Source organism: Oxyura jamaicensis, chromosome 4 (assembly GCF_011077185.1).
Source record: "Oxyura jamaicensis isolate SHBP4307 breed ruddy duck chromosome 4, BPBGC_Ojam_1.0, whole genome shotgun sequence".
Taxonomy (NCBI): Eukaryota; Metazoa; Chordata; class Aves; order Anseriformes; family Anatidae; genus Oxyura; species Oxyura jamaicensis.
In genome coordinates, this window is record NC_048896.1 from 66,454,080 (window position 1) to 66,471,686 (window position 17,607).

Genomic DNA, 17,607 nt, shown 5'->3' on the forward strand with positions numbered 1-17,607 from the left:
GGCTGAGCTCAGTGCCAAATCCTTGGGAGGACGCAGTGACTCTTGCATTCTCAGGCCGTGAGCTCGAGCGGTTCATTTTGAAGTTGATGAATTTGCAGGAAGGGCGGCTTTGGGGTGAATAAAATCCATCATTCCATTTGGCATTGCTTCCAGCCTCTGCCAAAGACAGGCCTAGTTTTAAGGTACCTGTGGCCATGAGGGACAAGACTGACTAAATGCCCTTGGTGACTGCACTGCTCTCCAAAGCTTGCTGTTTGCCCTGGGTTTGGAAAGAAAGGAAGACTTTGCTGGTAAATGTCAGGCAATTGAGCCTTGCAGTAATGATTAAACACACCGAGGACAGCGTGCACAAGGAACAGTGAGAACCTTCTTGGAGATGTGGTTTGTGCCTTTTGGATCAGGACAGACCAAAGCCGCATGTCTGCCTCTGTGAAGAAGTCTGACTTTCCAACCTCGATTTCTATTCCCAAAGAGGACATTACACTGAAACTGTGTAAGTATTTTTTCCATGGGGAAGTCAGCAATGCTGCAAGCTTTGTGTTAAGAAAACTATGAAACTGTTAATTTCTATGTTTTTCAGTGAATACAAAAAATGTGGGTTTTTTTTGTAAGCTCAGAATGTTCTCCACCAGTTGGGGCAAAAAATGCTTCTTTTCCCCAGGAGACTTCTGCCAGTTAACTCCTGGTGGCAGGCCGGGGCAGGGAGGCTGCGCTCCCACCCTCTGCACGATGCCCCACGCAAAAAAATGGGGATGTGGAATTGGGAGATGTAGTCCTTGAGGTGACCACTAGGCGGGAATGAAACCAATGGCAGAAGATTCATGGGGCACTGACCTGTACAGGAATCCTGACTAATGAAGGTTTTTGTTGTTGTTGTTGTTGTTTTCTTTACTTGATTCGAGATCATTGGAACAAAAAAGCTTGGGTGAGTTGAAAAAAAAAATAAAAATTAAACAGTGCTGAACTGGCTGAAATAGCCCAGTCCAGTGACCCTAGTGGAAAGGAAACTAAGTAAATAGATTAATTTGCCGGGAGAAGAAACAATCCCAAATCAGAAAGCTTTCACTTGCTTAACTTATATTTTCCACCAGAAAAATCCTTCTGATGGACCTGCTTCCAGAAAATTTGACTGCAGAGCAGGGGCACGCAGCTCCACGTGAGGAGCAGCCAATGGGCCCAGCTGCAGCACCACGTGCAGGGGGATGTCCCCGCTCAGGCAGCGGCCGAGGAGGAATGAAGTGAGTCAGGCCAAAGTCACAGCCTGTGCATTGCGGTCACCGCGCTGCTGAGCGGGCACAGGCAGCCCTGGCTTTCTCAGCAGAGCCTTCCAGCTGCTGATGGTTGGGTTGGGACCACCCTTGGCTGCGGTACCATTTCAAAAGACAAATGTGATACTAAAGAGAAGGAGAGGAGCAAGGGCTCTCGGAACAGATTTTTGAAGGGTTTGTGAGCATCTCTTGCAGAACTCCCCTGAAAACGATGGCTTGCACTCACTCTGCCTGGGTTTTCCTGCTGATTTAAAGCCTGTCTGATCCTCCAGTAGCTGACCTGATTTGTCTGACCTTGCTCAGACAAATGCCCCTGTCCTCCTGGCAAGCTTTATAGAGAAAAACAGGAGTTTTCTGACACTTGCTGCATCTTGTTCCACTGTTTTACAAAGCTTGTTACTGGCATGGGTGGGCTGAGCATGCAAACCTCTTGAATGTTTGGGAAGCCAAAGGTGCATTGATTTTGTGAGGTACTGGGTCCTCCTCTTTGTGGCTGATGTCAACATTGTGTTCTTTTTGCTATGACAAGTCTCACCATCTTTTCTTGCCCTCACCTAAACTCTTCAGTTTGGTTTCTACTGCCTCCCTCTCAGAAGTGACCTGACATGGGTATCCTGATGGAGATCCATCTCCCACTACCTATTCTCCTCTCCTAAATTAAGCCCTATTTCCACTCCTCTACTGCCTAAGTGACAGCCGTCCTGGAAGAGGCAGCTAAACTGGCTTTTCTTCCTCATTCATGTGGCTTGTACAACTGCCTCAGCTTCCCGTTATAATGAAGGGCATTGACAACCAGCCTGAAAAACCAGAACTGAAAGAGGACCACAGGACCACTGGGGACCCCTGGCAAACGTTCACAGCCCAGCGTGAAATTGAGGCTGCTGCTGGTTCACTATTGCATCTCCTCTCCTGAGTTCCTGCTGGGTTTTCCTATCAAGGCTTTGATGCCCTCTGATGACTGGGTCAGAAGGATCAAACTGGCATCCACCGGGGTAGGGCAGAGAAGTTTCTCAATATTTTTTGATCAATTGTTTTAATCTCCCAGTTTGCTGGGAAAGCTTTTAATCATACAGGGTGGAATTATATAATGGGAGTGCTGGAGTAATTTAGGTTTGGCACTAGCTTTATTAAAATAATAATTATTTGTGCAAGACCAAACTTCCACCTTTACTGATGGAACACCTTCCTTCCTTCCTTCCTTCCTTCCTTCCTTCCTTGCTTCCTTCCTTCCTTCCTTCCTTCCTTCCTCCCTTCCTCCCTTCCTCCCTTCCTCCCTTCATCCCTTCCTTCATCCCTTCCTTCATCCCTTCATCCCTTCCTTCATCCCTTCATCCCTTCATCCCTTCATCCCTTCCTTCATCCCTTCCTTCCTTCCTTCATCCCTTCCTTCATCCCTTCCTTCATCCCTTTCACCATCTTTTCTTCCCTCCTTCCATGTATTCATCTGTCCATCCGTCCATCCATCTGTCCACCCATCCTTTCTTCATCACAAACATGAAGGATGGCTGCTACTGACCCAGCCTGGCTCTGCAATGAGTGCATGATTTGTAAGTCTTTCCAGCCCTTTTCACCTCCCCTCCTCCCTGTGCCCCAAATCTGGCCTTCTCACGGGCAGCACCAAGGTGAGGTGCCAGCTGCTCTGTGCAATCTCAGACTTGCCTCAGTGGAGACTAGAACCAGTTGTCCAAACATCCTCCGCCTCCGTGATGTAACCCAAGATCATCAGGGAGGCTTCCTCCGGCTCTCAGCAAGCTCGTGGCATTACTGGCTGACGCACTCCAAGGAAACCCGTCGAGGGGGACACATGACTCACAGAAGCTTTAGATTGCCAAAGCACCTCTAGTGACATTACCATGAAGCACGCAACAGGCAAGGCAGCAGCTGGACAGAGAAAGGTCAGCCTCCCAAGCTCGGTGCGTCGCCGTGTCGTCTGTTGTGTGGGCCGCAGGGGATGAGTGCGCTATGGCAGTGACCACGGGCACTGTGGCTATGACGGTTCCAGGTTTAGTAACAGCAGGCACGCAACAGATGCTGAAAAACCTTCCCCCTCAAGAAGTGATAAGTGAAGGACAGCTTAATTTGCTGTGCCTGCTCCCACTCTGATCTCTCGGCAGCTTTGTGCCTGGCTGCTGCTCCTCTTACTAAAACTACTATGCTCCCTCTGACTGAAAAATAAGGACGGATGTTGTGACTGGGGGAAATATTAACGTAAGTAACTTTTGCACAAAAGTGAAGCATTTTGGAGAGTTCACAGTACTTCAGAAAAGCACTGTCCTTCCACAGAGCGCCAACACAAGAGTTGTTGCTATTTTTCTAGATCTGACAGCCCAGGACTTGAAAGCAAGCATCAGTCATCCTTTGCCTGAATCTCAAGAGGCTGGAATGGGTTTTGGATAGGAGATACAGATGTGTAGGCAAGAATCACACAGCAGGGATACTGACAGGGCAGGTCTGAGATGGGATAGGTCTTAAAATGACAGGGAGATGTCAAACAGAGCTGATGGGAGCTGTGGGTGCTCAGTGCTCCAGAGAGCTCCTGCCAAAAGCATCTCATGGAAAAACTGCACAGTGACGTGGTGGTGGCCCTGAGGACATCTGGATGCTACAGTATCAGTTGGGTCTCGCCACTACCAGTCTCTAGTTTGCATCCCCACCTGTTCCGTACACTTTCTCTGCTGTGATGCAGCCAGACATGGGGACAGGAGAACTTCCCTGGCAGGATACAAAGCTGTTTGGCAATAAGGGTTTGCGCAGGGCAGCCCAGGGGGCACACTGCAGGTGCTCACACCAGCAGAGACAGCCAAAGGTGTCTCTGAAAGCAGGCGGTGAGGGTGAGGAAGAGCTGCACCAGAGGGATGGAGGTGGTGCCAGCAGAAACCATGGAAGGAATGAGGGAGGTTCACCCTCTGAGAGAAATTACCTGGGGTGTGTCGTCAGGACCCAGCTGCGTGATTGCTGGACTGGCAATCTAAGTCCAGCCGGCAAGCTGTTGAGGTGGCAGGCTGGTATGTGGCCCCAAGCTTTTTAGTTGCTCAATCATATGCAGGAGTGAGAAAAATACAGGGTCTGGAAGGGCTGCTATGGGCTGGGATTAAGATGAGCAACAGGGTAAGTGGAGAAAACCCAAGCCAAACTAAAACAGTCAGCTAAAAGTTAAGACGTAGGAAAAAAAAAAAATCCTGCCTAAGTCTGAAACTGGACTATTTCTCTCAAATTTCCCTGACCCAGAAAGCTGAAGGCAGGGTAATCTTCATGCTGCTGCTGTCACTGCAGTTTAAAACTTGTGTGATTGCAGCAACAGAGGGCTGCAGAGGAAAGAAGCATCTTCTGGTACTGAAGTTGCTCATGTCCAGAGGGGCTGGCAGAGAGCAGCTGGGAGACCTGTGGAGAGCAAGGCAGGGAATAATTTAAAGCCTTTCAGACTTGAGCTTTGCTAATAGCACCTCAAATACATGGGGTCATCGTTTACAAAAGGTTAGCTGAGCAGATGGAGTCTCTGTGATGCCCCAAGAGGAGCAGCAAGGGCAGTGTGTGAGAGTTGGAGCAAAGCTTCTGGGTTGAGCCTTGCCGCAGAGTCCAGGAACAGTTTCTGGAGGATGAACAGAGACCGGCCAGAGCGGTTCACAACCAAGCCAGGAAGCCTGAGGTGGAAACAAAGATGTGTCACCATCCTAACTGGGTCACAGCAGGAATGGCAGGAGGCTCCAAGAATTGATTTTTGCCCCATCTTCCCAGTGGAGAAGGCCGTGCTAGCACCAGGCTGTGGCTGGGGTTGCCATTCACTGTCACCAGTCACCCGGCAGAACAGGTTCCTCTGTGACAACCAGATTACAGGAGAAGGAGAGAGGAAGTGAAAAGCTGAAGAGCAGCTAATAAGGGCCCTGTGACACTGGGCCTAATTAGCAGGGATTGACCAACAGTCCCCTTCTAACTGGATGCCAGGGAAAAATCAGTACCATCTAGCCCCAGAAGCTGGTGTTATGTCTGCCAGAGAGGGACCCCGAGTGAAGGCACACAAGAAGGTCCACAGTGAACAAAGCACATGGTGAGGAGCACAGGAATTGCTGCAGTGCCAGGCCACAGCACTGCAACCAGAGCTCACATGCAGTGCCTTTGAGCATCTGGGCTCTCCTGCTGTGTGCTGCTGGAGCTATCTGTCGTTAACGTCAGTCTGTGCTCAGATCACACCTTTGCTTTGCTCAGTAGACATCCTTCCTCCTCCTCACCTCATGCACTCACCTTTGGGGCAGCTTGGGGAAGAGAAGAGCGATGGAAATGGGCAGAATCTGGGCAGAGCTCTCTCACTGCAGCCCCGGTCTGCCCGACCACACCTGTGCTGTGCTTGGTTCTTGTAAGCGGGAAGATAACAGGGAAAGTAAATCAAAGTCAGGATGTGAGTACCAAGCCAGGGAAGAAGCAGAGCTATCATCTCACATGACTCATCTTTTCCAAAGAAAAGGGTGTAGGCCACATGGCCAGGGGCAGAGCACTTGGGCAAACCTGTCCCACCTTGCCTCCCACTGCTAACTCCAAGGGTCTTCCTTGCACCACTACTTGCCCAAAGCCTTGGTATAATTGGCCTCCTTTTGCCTGTTTGCTGCACATGTGTGTGGAAGAGCTCCCACATTTCTTTTTTTGGCAAGTCAGAGACAAGATGATACAGAGATGGGATGATACTAGGCAGATTGAAGCACTATTACTTTCAACAAGCAGCAGAAAAACAAGGAAGGTAAGTTCTGGTGATCCCCCCTCTCACTTGCTTAATCTTGAGAGCACTTCAGACAGGACAATACTTGAAGGAGATGCAGAACGAGCCAGGTTAGTCCTCCACAAGGGCCGCTGCCTGACTGAGCCGGAAGCTTTTGCAATGTGCTGGGCAAGCATCACTTCTCCTTACAGACATGGGAGCTTCTGCAATAGCACTCTCACTTTGTGATGTCTCAGGTCCCACCAGCTTCCTTACCAAGATCCTGTTGCACACCCACAAACATCAAGCAACACAGAGAAATGCAGTAAACGAAGACCTCTGGCAAAGACCAGGAATGGTGTCAAGGATGCACTTTTCTCACATATTCTTGAAGTGTGAAAAGTCGTGGGGTTAACGTGGATGATTCAGATTTTGCAAGACCCCTTCCTGTTCACAGCAAGCACAATGCTGGGTGCGGCTAAACCCAGCAGGCTGTTCTGTCATTATTTCAGGCCAGCAAAATATCTGCATGGAGCACAAACTTGCAAGCTTTCCTTTCCCCTGCTCACAGCTTTACAACAGACACTGTAGCAAAAACACAATGGGGAGGACTTGAGTGCTGGTACTGCCTCTGCAGGAGCTTTCTTCCTGTAGCTAGATTCATACACAGAGTTGCAGAGCGCTACTCTGTTCAGCTGTGGAGGCTGACTAACTTGAAACGCCACTGTTGTAATCCAGGACATATCCAACACAACTTTACTGAACACAGGGATGAGCCCAGATCCATGCTGCTGTCACACAGCTTGGACAAGCAGAGGTAGGAGCTGCACTGTTCCTTTCAGTCTTCCTTTAGTTTTGCTGGCTAATAGCTATGTTTGTTGGAACTAAGGTGCATTGGTACATGGTATTAGAAACAACGGTTTGTCCATCCAAAATTAACTGCTGGAGCTCCAAACATCCTGCTCAACCAAGTCAAACCAAGCCAAGCCAAGTTTCACTTCGATGAAAACGCAAAGACATTTTGACTTTGTCTAGAACTTTTATTTCAAGGAGTAAAATTGCTCTGAACATATTCACAAGAATAAATATAAAATTACTCTTCAGAGTAAGACCACTTTTTACAAAAATATATCTCTATCGCAAAGAACCACTTACGTGGGGTTCTCACTAAGAAATATTTCATAAAAAAATAAAACACTGAAAATAAAATGCTTGACCTATACTGATTGGATCACCAAACAATTGAAATTTGTAAAAGGATATAAATATTGTAAATATTGTTAATAAAAATAACATTTAAATAGATGGGAAGACTTTGAGTCCATCCAGATGAACAGAACACTGCAGGAAGCGATTGTTTCTTCTACAGGGCACCGACCTCCTTGTATTCACTGGTGTTTGTATGTCTCTTCTTGTTTCGGTACCTGAAAGTAGAGAAGAGAAACATCAGTTCTGGGAAGCCAGTAATTCCAAATGACTTTTTGGGGAGTGAGGGTGGGGAAGGAGGGAAGGAGGAAGAAAAAAAAACACAACTCTACATGACCTTCTTGTGCTTGTTTCAACTCTAGCAGCTAGGCTTTGTCTGTGCTTATTTCTGGGTCTAAGATAACTTGCAGTCTCATTTCTCAACTTGTCCCTGACGATTTCACATCTGCATTGAAGTCTTGCTGCTGGCAGTAGGCTCATCTTTGTGAAATCCTGCTGGATCCTTGCCTGCAGTAGGGCTGAGTACGCTAACCAGCTAGGCCATCTTCTATTTGATGTGATGTGCCATGGAGTCTTCAGGTGGGGAAGAGTTGTTACGGCAGTTACCATCTAGCTATCAGACCTGTGAAGCTGAGTTCTCCCTCGGGGGGTTGTTCCACCTTCTCAGCTCTCTGACAGCAGCTTACCATTAGTTATGAGCATGAAGAACAATTCTTGATGCTTTTGTGTCTGTTAGTGGAGAAGACTGCTGTCCTGCGTGGCAAAGCTGATAAGGCAATGCTTGTGATATGGCACAGTCACCACAACAACATGGCAGACAACGACATGGTAGCCAACAAATTGGCTACTATTAATCCAACTGCTCTCCAGTTCCTGCTGATTGGGGAAATGGCATTACCAACAAGAGCAGCTAGAGTTTTCTGTTCCTTGTCTGTTCTCTCCTTTACCTCAATGTGCCCTCTCCAAGACAGACATGAACTAACCTACACAGTTCTCCAACAGGGTCAAAGAGCATCTGCAGGTACTTTTGCCTAAGCGTGACTTTGCCTTCAGTTTGGGGTATGCTGTGCAGTCATCACACTATTTTGGTTCATGCTAGCAGGTCTGCTTATCAGACTATCTCCATGCAATCAAGTGAGCCTAGGTATCCCAAGTCCAACTGGAGGCCCTCGGTGGATATCTCATTATACACACAACAGACTTGCCTTCCTGAGCCACGAAGATGACGTCTCTTACCTTCTGCAGATGTAGTAGCTTGCAATGGAGATGGCGATGAGGAAAAGCAGAATTAGGATGATTGTCAGTGCTACATACTCCGTGCTGAGGGGTTGTCTGACAAGTTCTGAATGCACACAACGGACACCAGAGAAGCCAACATCACACCTGAGGATAAGAGAGGCAGAATTAGAGAAAAAGCCTTGGGGTTACATTTTAGCATTCCACAAAGCATGCTATACCACTGGCCTGTTTCCTCAGGGGCAAGCAATTTCAACTTAGATAACTGAAGCCCGCGTGGTTTTAGGAATGGATGCACATCATTCAAGTAAGTGAGAAACACCCTTAAAAATGCCTAGAGGGTCTTTCTTTTTTAGACTGAATCAAAGGAGAGACCTTGCTGCTTTGCCTGAGGTCTGGATCTCACACTATTGTAACTAGAGATGAACAACAGGAGGCAGAGCAGAATGAGTGTACCATGTCTAAGGTGGGTTGGTGACTAATTTCAGGTGTCTAAGACTGTCACTCTGGTTTCACTACTACCAACACACATACTTAATGCTTGCTTAAATCCATCTGAGGTCTCTTATAGATATACTGCTTTTTCAGTTCTTGTAAGCATTTAAATGCCTTGCCGGGTTGGTGGTCCAGCTAAGTGTCAGCAAGATCAAAGACCACGTGCAGCTCATCTCAAAGCCCACCTTAGGGAGGCTTCAGGACACGCTGCACTCTGTCCATACCTGCAGTAGTGCTCATCCAAGTCCACTATGTACACACACTGTCCGTGGAAGCAGTAATCTTTCATTTCAGGCTTGCATCTGGTTATCCCAACTTGAGCCACACGAGGACTGTTCTCTGTTTGGACTGTGGAGAGATTTGGTTAGCATCTCATCACCCTTTCAATTTCCCAAACAACGTGCAAGCTTTACAAATAAAACTAACAGCCTAGCTACCAACCAAGCTGTAACGCAGTAGGCACTGAAGCAGGTGAGCCTTTTGAATAAGGAGAAGATTTTCCCACATTAGTTACATTGACTCTACCCTTACAAGTTCCATATTACCTATTTCTGCTTTTACAGAGGTATTTTCATCTAAGACACAGATCTTAGTATGAAAAGGTAGTTTTAAGGAAATACAGGCTATAAGATGGCTCCCGCTCAACAAGAGTGAACACTTTGCAGGATGCTGGAAATGTGATTCAACAGTAAGCTATTTGCAGAGACAAAGTGATTTCCAAGGGTGGCACAGTGAGGTCACCAGCCTGAGGAAGATGGGAACCAAAGACTTGTCACTTGCAAAGAGAACTGTGCAGTACACTTACTTAGTGCTGTTGTGCAGTTTTCCATTTCACCAGGTTCACATAATGGAATCACTGTTGTGCCCATGACTGCTTGCAATAGGTAACCTATGAGAGAATAAAGAGTTAACATTAGATTCTTGTTGAGTATACTTAAGCTTAGGTGTGACAATCCTGCATTCATTGCAGGAGAAGTTCTTTTGGTGATCGAAATAGAGGACACCTTGTGTCACAGCAGTCCCTGAGGAGAGGATTTCCCAGGACTCAACAAGTCAGCCTGGCTATTGACTCAGCACACTGGGTCTGTGCTTACCCAGGCTCGGCACACTGCCACTGACTTCAGAGACCACATACTGCTCGAGGTAAGCTTAACACAAAAGCTGCTATTTTGCAGGAGCGAGCTTCCTCAGCCCTCTACTTGCTGTAACCAGCTTGAAAGGGTGGCCAGCTCCTGCACTAACACTCACTCTTGTGCTCCCTTGCAAAAAGATAACATGAGATACCAAACCCTCTTTGTCTGGTCACTGGGTCTGAGACGTATTGACCAGCACACGGATCCTGGGCCAGTGTCACTCATCTCAGGAACACCCCAGCAGAAAATGGGTCCACTTCTGTCCTTCCTTCACCATTCACACAAAAGCAAGAACTGCACCTTTCAAGCAGGTTTGACGTGGGTACCAGCCACACTGTGAGACTGCACCAGGCAGGCTGGGGAGTCTGGCTGCCAGAGCAGTGGCTGCATTCCCTTTGGGAGCAGGGGCCCTTGTTCCACAGATGCATTCTGACAAATGCATTCTGACACCTTTTGGGGTATCTAGCGCTGCACAAGACCAGCTTTCAGGTATTCTGCAAGTCAAATTAACATTTCCAACGAGGATTTGAAGGCCAGCAAATGCACTTGTAGCTTCATGGCTAGCCCACGAGGAACAGTCAATGTTTGCATCCCAGCTGGCCATAAAATCCACTTGGCGAACACTCCTGCTGTGGTCATAAATTAACCTGCTCATGAACTGTTTAGTCATCAGCCCCATTCCACAGAAGTCTGTAATTTGTGTCTTTGGGCTGTTTGCCTCTATTAACTTGTCAGGTCATGCATGGCTAATGGAGGGAGTGTGCCTTCATAATTTCTTGATCACTCTAATTCAACTCCAGTTATTAGAAAGTTTCATTACATCTCAGTGTTAAACCTAGCAGCAATTTACGAATTTCCTGCAATTCATCCATTTCTGAGTGGTTAGTAAGGTTTCCTTTCAGATTTAGTTCAGTTAGATACAAGAACAGCAAGAACATCTACCTTACAGGGACAGGGTTTTTTTGTTTTGCTTTGAAAATGAATCCTTCTCCCTTCATCCCTCTCCACGACATTTCTTGCCAAGCTAACAAGCCAGGTTTCCACCAAGCTTTGGAGGAAAGAACTAAGATGAGGTCCACTACAACAAGAGCCATGGAAACAGAACAATGATACGGGACTCGTATCAGAGACCGTGCCAGACATCTGCTCCTGCTAGCATGACTCAGCAGGACATGCCTTTAACTCCAATGGGGCAGGACCAGAAAGTTTACTTTCAGGGTGGGATTTTATTATTATTATTATTGTTTTTTCATACAGCACCTTGTGTTCAGTATAGATTTCATCAGAATCAGCAGTTTAACACTTCTCTAAGAACAACAGAAAATTCAAGTGCTCGAAAGACAAGTGCATCAGCTGACAGACCACAGCAGCTCAGTTACAGCTAGAACAGCATGCTATGAGTTTTGACCAGGGACCTGGAGTCCCAAATGATGCTGAGAAAAGAAGATTTACTAAGTCCCAGGAACTAATGGGACATTTCAGAAGTGCTCCATGGACTAAGCTGCTCCCTCGGCAGGGAGTACCTGTGGTGCAGGACATCCCCATCCCATAGTAATGCTGTGCTTTTGGAAGAAGGGATGCTGAAATCCTGAGACTGGCAAAAGTGCCCTGAGCCTCCCTCCTATTACCCACCTCCTGCTGCTTTTGTCTCTGTGTGATGTGCTGTGGCAGGATTTGGTATGGGGGGGCTGCCTGACTATGATGAACATCAAGCAAGCCAAAAAATGCTAGGTGTACCTGAGACATCCACTATCACAGTTAGTTAAGTAGATGGATTCATTAACTGAAGATCTCCTTTAGCCTACACAACTTGTCTTTCAGCTTGCATTCTTCCTTGATCTCTGAGCAATCTGAGCAGCTGCTTTTTAGTCTAAAATTCTCAGTTTGACAGACAGCAGACCCTGGCTTCTGCATTGGGCAAACTCCAACCCAGGTATGCTTAAGAGCCAGCTCAGCTGTTCTCTTTGCTCCAGAAAGAGGCACTAGTTTCCATCTGGACCTGTCCCTAGAGAGGAAATGCCTGACACCTGTAAGGGACAGATTAAAACACACCAGCTCATACAAAGCACAACAAAAGCTTGCCGCACTCCCACCATGCACAACCACCGATAGCCTCCTCCACCTGACTGCAGGCACACAGAGCAGAGAGGCTGGAGCACAGGCGTGGATATTTGCTGACACCCAGCAGTATTTTCGGCATGCGGGCAAAGTTCTTCCTGGTCTGCACTGTTACATTTTGCCCTTTCCCCCATGCACATATTTTCCCTCTGACATCACTGGGAGGGGGATCCTGCAGGAGGATAAGGGATCCGCATGGTGCAGGGGCAGAGGAAAACCTTTCCCTGAATACTTATCAAGTGATGTATATCAAACACAGGTCCTGGGAGAGGTAGTTTTATTTTTATTCCTTCGCTGTTCAGTAAGCAAATACTCTACAGAGTACAAGATAAGAGTAATGAGATTGTTGGTATTCATTTATGCTTCACAGGAATGCGAGTGCCACACGGCCAGCACACAAGCGCAGTACCCCAGCTGGCACCGCAGGTATCGCTGTACGAGTAGCTCTGACAGCAGCAGCTGTTCCTCAAATGGGAATACTGCTGCTGCTTTCATCCTTCAAGGAAGGACCGGGATGAAGAATAAGGGACAGAGACCGGCTGCCTCAGCTTCCTGCAGCCTTTGTCAGAGATGACATGCAAGGGATAATTATCAGTTCAGCCACTCAAAGCCAGCTATAGTTTCCAGTTGCAGGCTGAGCGCTAAGGATGAAGGATGTACATACAGGATAAACCTAACTGAGAACCTTTACAAGATTTATACCCACTTTAAAGGCAATTTGTTAGGTATCTGAGAGGTGCTGGGTCCCACCATCATTTGAGTTCCTTTGCCTGTCCCTTAGATCACAAGTCACACACCAATTCACCTGAACAAGACCTGATAACATCACCTGATGCTATTTCACATTTGGCAGCAACATGGTCCCTGTGGTACAGAGACAGTGCCTACACTTTTAACTCGGGTTACACTTCCAAACTGACGCCAAGCATAGCAATGCACCTGGTGGATCTCAGCCCATTTTAACTCTAGGGACAGACTGAGCTGGATCTCCATCACCTGATTTCACACACCCAGAGCATGTCAGACTGTCTAGGGCTTTCTTTGCATAGAATAAGCAGAAAACACTGGAGGAAACATTGAAGCTAGCCAATCTGTCCCACTGGCTTTGCGAGCATCACCACTACCATCATTTAACTCCAGTGCATAACGTTTCCTGTCTCTGCAGCTACCCTCCTTGCATAGCCACAGATGTTTGCAGGCCATTCCAGACCAAGTGAGCCCCGCTACAAATAATGGCCAGGTGGGTGGTTGTGTTCCAGATTGGGACCACAGAAATGCAGGGTTAGCCACAGAAGCTCTGCTAACAGCTTGCTCTTATTCAAGATTTGGTTGTGCAACCTTGCTCACATCAACCACAGCACCTCCGGAATTCAGGTTATCCGTGTATGCTGGGCACGTTTCCTCAGAAAGGGGAAGCAGTCATTTGAGATCCTTTTAACCACCTCAGAGTGATGCATCTCATCGTTGCACTCAGGATACAACACCTGGCTTCTGCCTGATGCTTCAGGTGGGATGTATCCGGTGCTAGTTGTCTGACCGTGCCCAGCAAAACAGGTGCCGGACACTCCTCTTCCTGAGATGAGACATACAGGCTGTACAGGTTGCTCTTCTCACCCATGTGAAAGGAGATGATGCTAATAGCTCTTTCCGCCCCCCACCCCTGTGTGGTCTGCCTTACTTTGGCCAGCTCTTTACATGGAGGCACCAAACGTGATGGTACTGAGAGCGATGCAAATAAACTACCCCTAGGGCAGCAGACTGAAGCACCCATGCATGTTTCTGGGAAGCATTGCCTGCATTTCTCCATCTTGCATTTTGTACCCCCAAGTGCAGAACTGCATACTCAAAGTTGGGGATGCCCAGGGCCAGGCCAGAGCAACTCTAAAGCAGCCCTGGCAACACCAGCCTGCACGGAAGGACTGTCACTCCTAAACTGCTGCGGGCCCACACGATCATCTTCAACACTGTGCCAGCACTTAAACAGAGATAATGCAGATAATTACTTATTATGTGCACCCAGTTATCTTAGTGCTGCTTCCATCCCCACGGAGACCTGCACAACAGTGATCTTATTCACATGCTACCCCTGTTCCTGCACCACTCTGCTTTCTACCATGAGCATGGGGCAGAGCTCCCTATGCTGCAGGGAGACCTTGGGCAAGTTCTTGCCCGGGGCTCCCACAGTAACTCATGGAAAAGGCATGGCCAGAGCTCAGCTCCATCACTGCCACCTCCTCTCTGGCTGGGACAGTGCCACAGCTCCCCAGGGACAAGTGCCAGCTCTTTCCTGCCACTGCCTTTCTGCTGTGATAGCCCAGATACAAAGCTGACGAGTGCTACTTGAGTTAGGCTTCAGCCTTTGAGTGGAGAACCTCTCGAGTCTGGCATAACATCAGCTACAGACAGACTTCCCAGCTTTACTGACCTGGGATGGAAGGGCAGTAAAGTGCTCATAACAGTTGCTATGAGGCCATCTAGCTGTGACTAATCTGTCCCTTACTATTAGATTTTGTACCTGTCCCGGAAATAAATAAATCTGTACACAAATCCATGAAGACATACCAGTTCCTTCCAGTGCTAGTTTTGTGCGAAGCATGGCTGAGTCACAGGCTAAAAGATGTTTAACCTGCTGTCACTGAAAGTAAGATGTTATGCTGCAGCAGCTGATCTGTAAGCCCTTATGGAAATACCTGGCTAAGATGCCAGAAACTCGTGCTACAGTGGGTTTAGCGGATAGGTAACATCTGTCCCAAAAAAGAGGTCTTGGGAACTGAGCTTCCCCATCACCTGAGACCTCGAGCCCAGCACTGCCAGCGTAAGAACATGCCCTGTCATTAAAGCAGTGTGTGAGGGCTCCAGGTCGCTGTCCTGCCTCCAACACCTGCTGCCCACATACTTTGAGTCACCTGGAAGGGCCAGCTACACGCAGTCCCTGCCTGTCCCTGCCAGCACCCAGGCTCTGGGGCTCTCGATGCTCTCAGGACACGCATGTTCAGTTTGGTCTGTCAGCTAGCTTATGCGATGCGAGAGGAACATGCGCCCAATAGAGAGGTGGAGAAGTACACGGGAGGCCACGACCTGTTCTGTTAGCAGAGGAAGCCTCTGCTGCTGTGGGGATTTACCAGCTGAACTCTCCCAGAGCACAGCCTGGGTGAAGGCAGCAGGGCAGGACAAAGTGACAGAACAGCTCGTTCTGCCTTGGCCAGGGCTGTGCTGCAGGCTGAGCAAGGGAGAAGAACGGACATAGAGCAAGCAAAGCGATGCCCTGCTACAGCACGGTACCCTGACAGCGAGACCTGCACGCTCCGCTCCTCAGCCCACGTACACCCGGCCCTGCCTGCCGCTTTGCCTCGGGGAACAAACACGCCGGCTTCACCTCAAGACAAGTTTCTCCCTGTGTGTGGCCAGAGGTCCTCCAGCAGCAAGCGACTGCCCCAGCCCCGCGAGCCAGCACCCATCCCTGCCGACACTCACCGAGGAAGAGCAGCAGACTGCGGGCCCGCAGGCGGCCGGTGTCCATCGCCCTCATGTTGCTGGCTGGAAAAGGAGGAGATGAAGAAGAGGAGATGACGAAGAGGAGAAGAGAGGAAGGCGGTGGCAGGGAGCGCTGTGGCGGCGGCCGCGCCGCCAGGGCCCTTTATGGGGCTGCGGGAGAGGCGGGGCAGAGTGGTGATGAAACTCTGGCCAAGCTCCGGGCAGGTGCTTGCCCCGGCCTCGCTTCCTGCCCCGCCGCACCCGCACCGGGGCGGAACGGGGCCCTCCCCTCCTGTCCCCCCCTGTGCCCAGTGGCGATGCCTCGAGGGCAGGCAGGGGGCATCCCCAGCCCTGCTATGGGGCGGGCAGGACGAGGCTGGCAGGGCAAATTCCTCCAGCTCTTGGCTGCCGTCTGGATACATGTGCTTGGGTTATCCTTATTTTAGCAAACAGTGCTGCATATGGCTCTCATGGCCATAAAACCACTGGGTGCCTCAGAGCAAACAGGCCAAGGCACTGGTGCCCATGGCTCACTGCGCAGCGGTGGCACCGCTGTTGGCCGCTCACGCTAAATTTATCGGTGCCAGGAGCAATGGTGTGAGACTAGGTGGGAGTGGGGTGGATGCTGAGCAGAGAGCTGCCCAGGGGGACCTGCCTGCACGGGGGGCTGCGGCACAGCCCCCATCACTGCTTGCATGTAAAGCAAGAAAACAGAGCAGGGCAGTCAGCCAGAAGGCTACCCCCTCCTTCCTCATCTCCCATCAGTTCCCAAGTGACCCTCAGCCCACGTGAGCCTCGAGGCTAGGGGCAGAAAGGGTCTATTAAGTTACAGCACAGGCCCCAGGAATGCCAGCACCTCACCCCGCACCTTGACAGGCTGTGACAGGCTCAAGGTCAGCAGGTGCTTACACCGCGGTGCCCCCCCAGCCCAAATGGGTACCAATGGGTCCTTTTGTTCTTTAGGCAGGACCCTTGACTAGTCAGCACTTGGTTGTTGTTGGTTTTTTAATTCTTTCATGCACCCTGTTGAAGCCCATGCACTCTATGACTACGTTAAGCAAGACCTCGTTCTGCACTTACATCCCATCATCAGACAGTCGATGGGCACCTCCACCCCCACATCACTCTGTACACGCTTACCTGAAATATCAAATGTTGCTTCTCTGAAGAAGCTGCTCAGCAACAGTGGGTATTTCTTTTCCTTTTAAAGCAAAAACCTTCCTCTGCCTTACCTTTTTCCAGCACCAAAAAAGTCAAGGTGATACCAAATTTATTGCAGAACTGATAAGCATATCTCGTAGTGTAAGGAATTTGAGTATTCATAGCAAGGTGCAGTTTTAATAGCTGATAACTCAAGTATTCATAGTTTGCCTACTTTACAAGTGGTTGTTGATATAAGAGAGTTAGCTATAGAAGATACTGCAGAATATGACACAATCTATCTCCGTGTTCAGATTCCACTTCTGAGCAATAAACACATTAATTCAGGCAGTTTGGGAATAGACCTGGTACTTACAAATCACATTCCTACTTGCTTAGGCAACGTTTTCTCAGATCTACGGAACTGTGGAGGTGCTGAAATGAAAAAGATCAATGTGTTACTATTGAACTACGTCAGCACAGTCAAATTATGCAAATGGTGGGAGAGTTGGCAGGATCCATGAAACTAAAAGAGCATGCCAGCAGTGCATGCGCTCTGGTACTTCATGAGAAAGCAGGACATGATTTAATCTGAAACTTTTTCTGAGTCCATTTTTCTCCCTCTAGCATTACGGTCACGGCTTACCCCCATACAATCACTTTACTACCTTAAGGTTAGCAGATGGTAGCTTTTCTGATGCCACATGACTGTTTTTGTTGCTTCTTTAATTCGGGCTGATCCCCCTTATTAAGGATTTTATTGTCCGCTCTTTCAGTGAGTAAAGGAAGGAATTGCAATCATTAGGAAAGCGTTTCTGTATGCAGACATTTTTCAGGATGCCTTAAAAGC

At 48.6% G+C, this 17,607-nt stretch overlaps 1 protein-coding gene across 1 annotated transcript; it reads right to left on the minus strand.

Moving 5' to 3' along the window:
• Positions 1-6,974: 6,974 nt before the first annotated feature.
• Positions 6,975-15,791, minus strand: EREG (epiregulin). Its single transcript, XM_035324021.1, has 5 exons — positions 15,618-15,791; positions 9,698-9,781; positions 9,117-9,240; positions 8,398-8,544; positions 6,975-7,379 (listed from the first exon to the last, which is right to left on the minus strand). The coding sequence occupies exons 1-5, from the start codon at positions 15,670-15,672 to the stop codon at positions 7,319-7,321; spliced, it is 471 nt and encodes a 156-aa protein (XP_035179912.1). The 5' UTR covers positions 15,673-15,791; the 3' UTR covers positions 6,975-7,318.
• Positions 15,792-17,607: the final 1,816 nt, after the last annotated feature.

Bases quoted from the DNA above. Each gene is read 5' to 3' on its own strand.
- EREG (XM_035324021.1), bottom strand. From the start codon at position 15,672: ATGAGGGCGATGGACACCGGCCGCCTGCGGGCCCGCAGTCTGCTGCTC. The intron at 8,545-9,116 runs GTATGGACAGAG...TCTTATCCTCAG, and splicing joins TTGGATGAGCACTACTGCAG to GTGTGATGTTGGCTTCTCTG. The intron at 7,380-8,397 runs GTAAGAGACGTC...CTCTACTTTCAG, and splicing joins AGCTACTACATCTGCAGAAG to GTACCGAAACAAGAAGAGAC.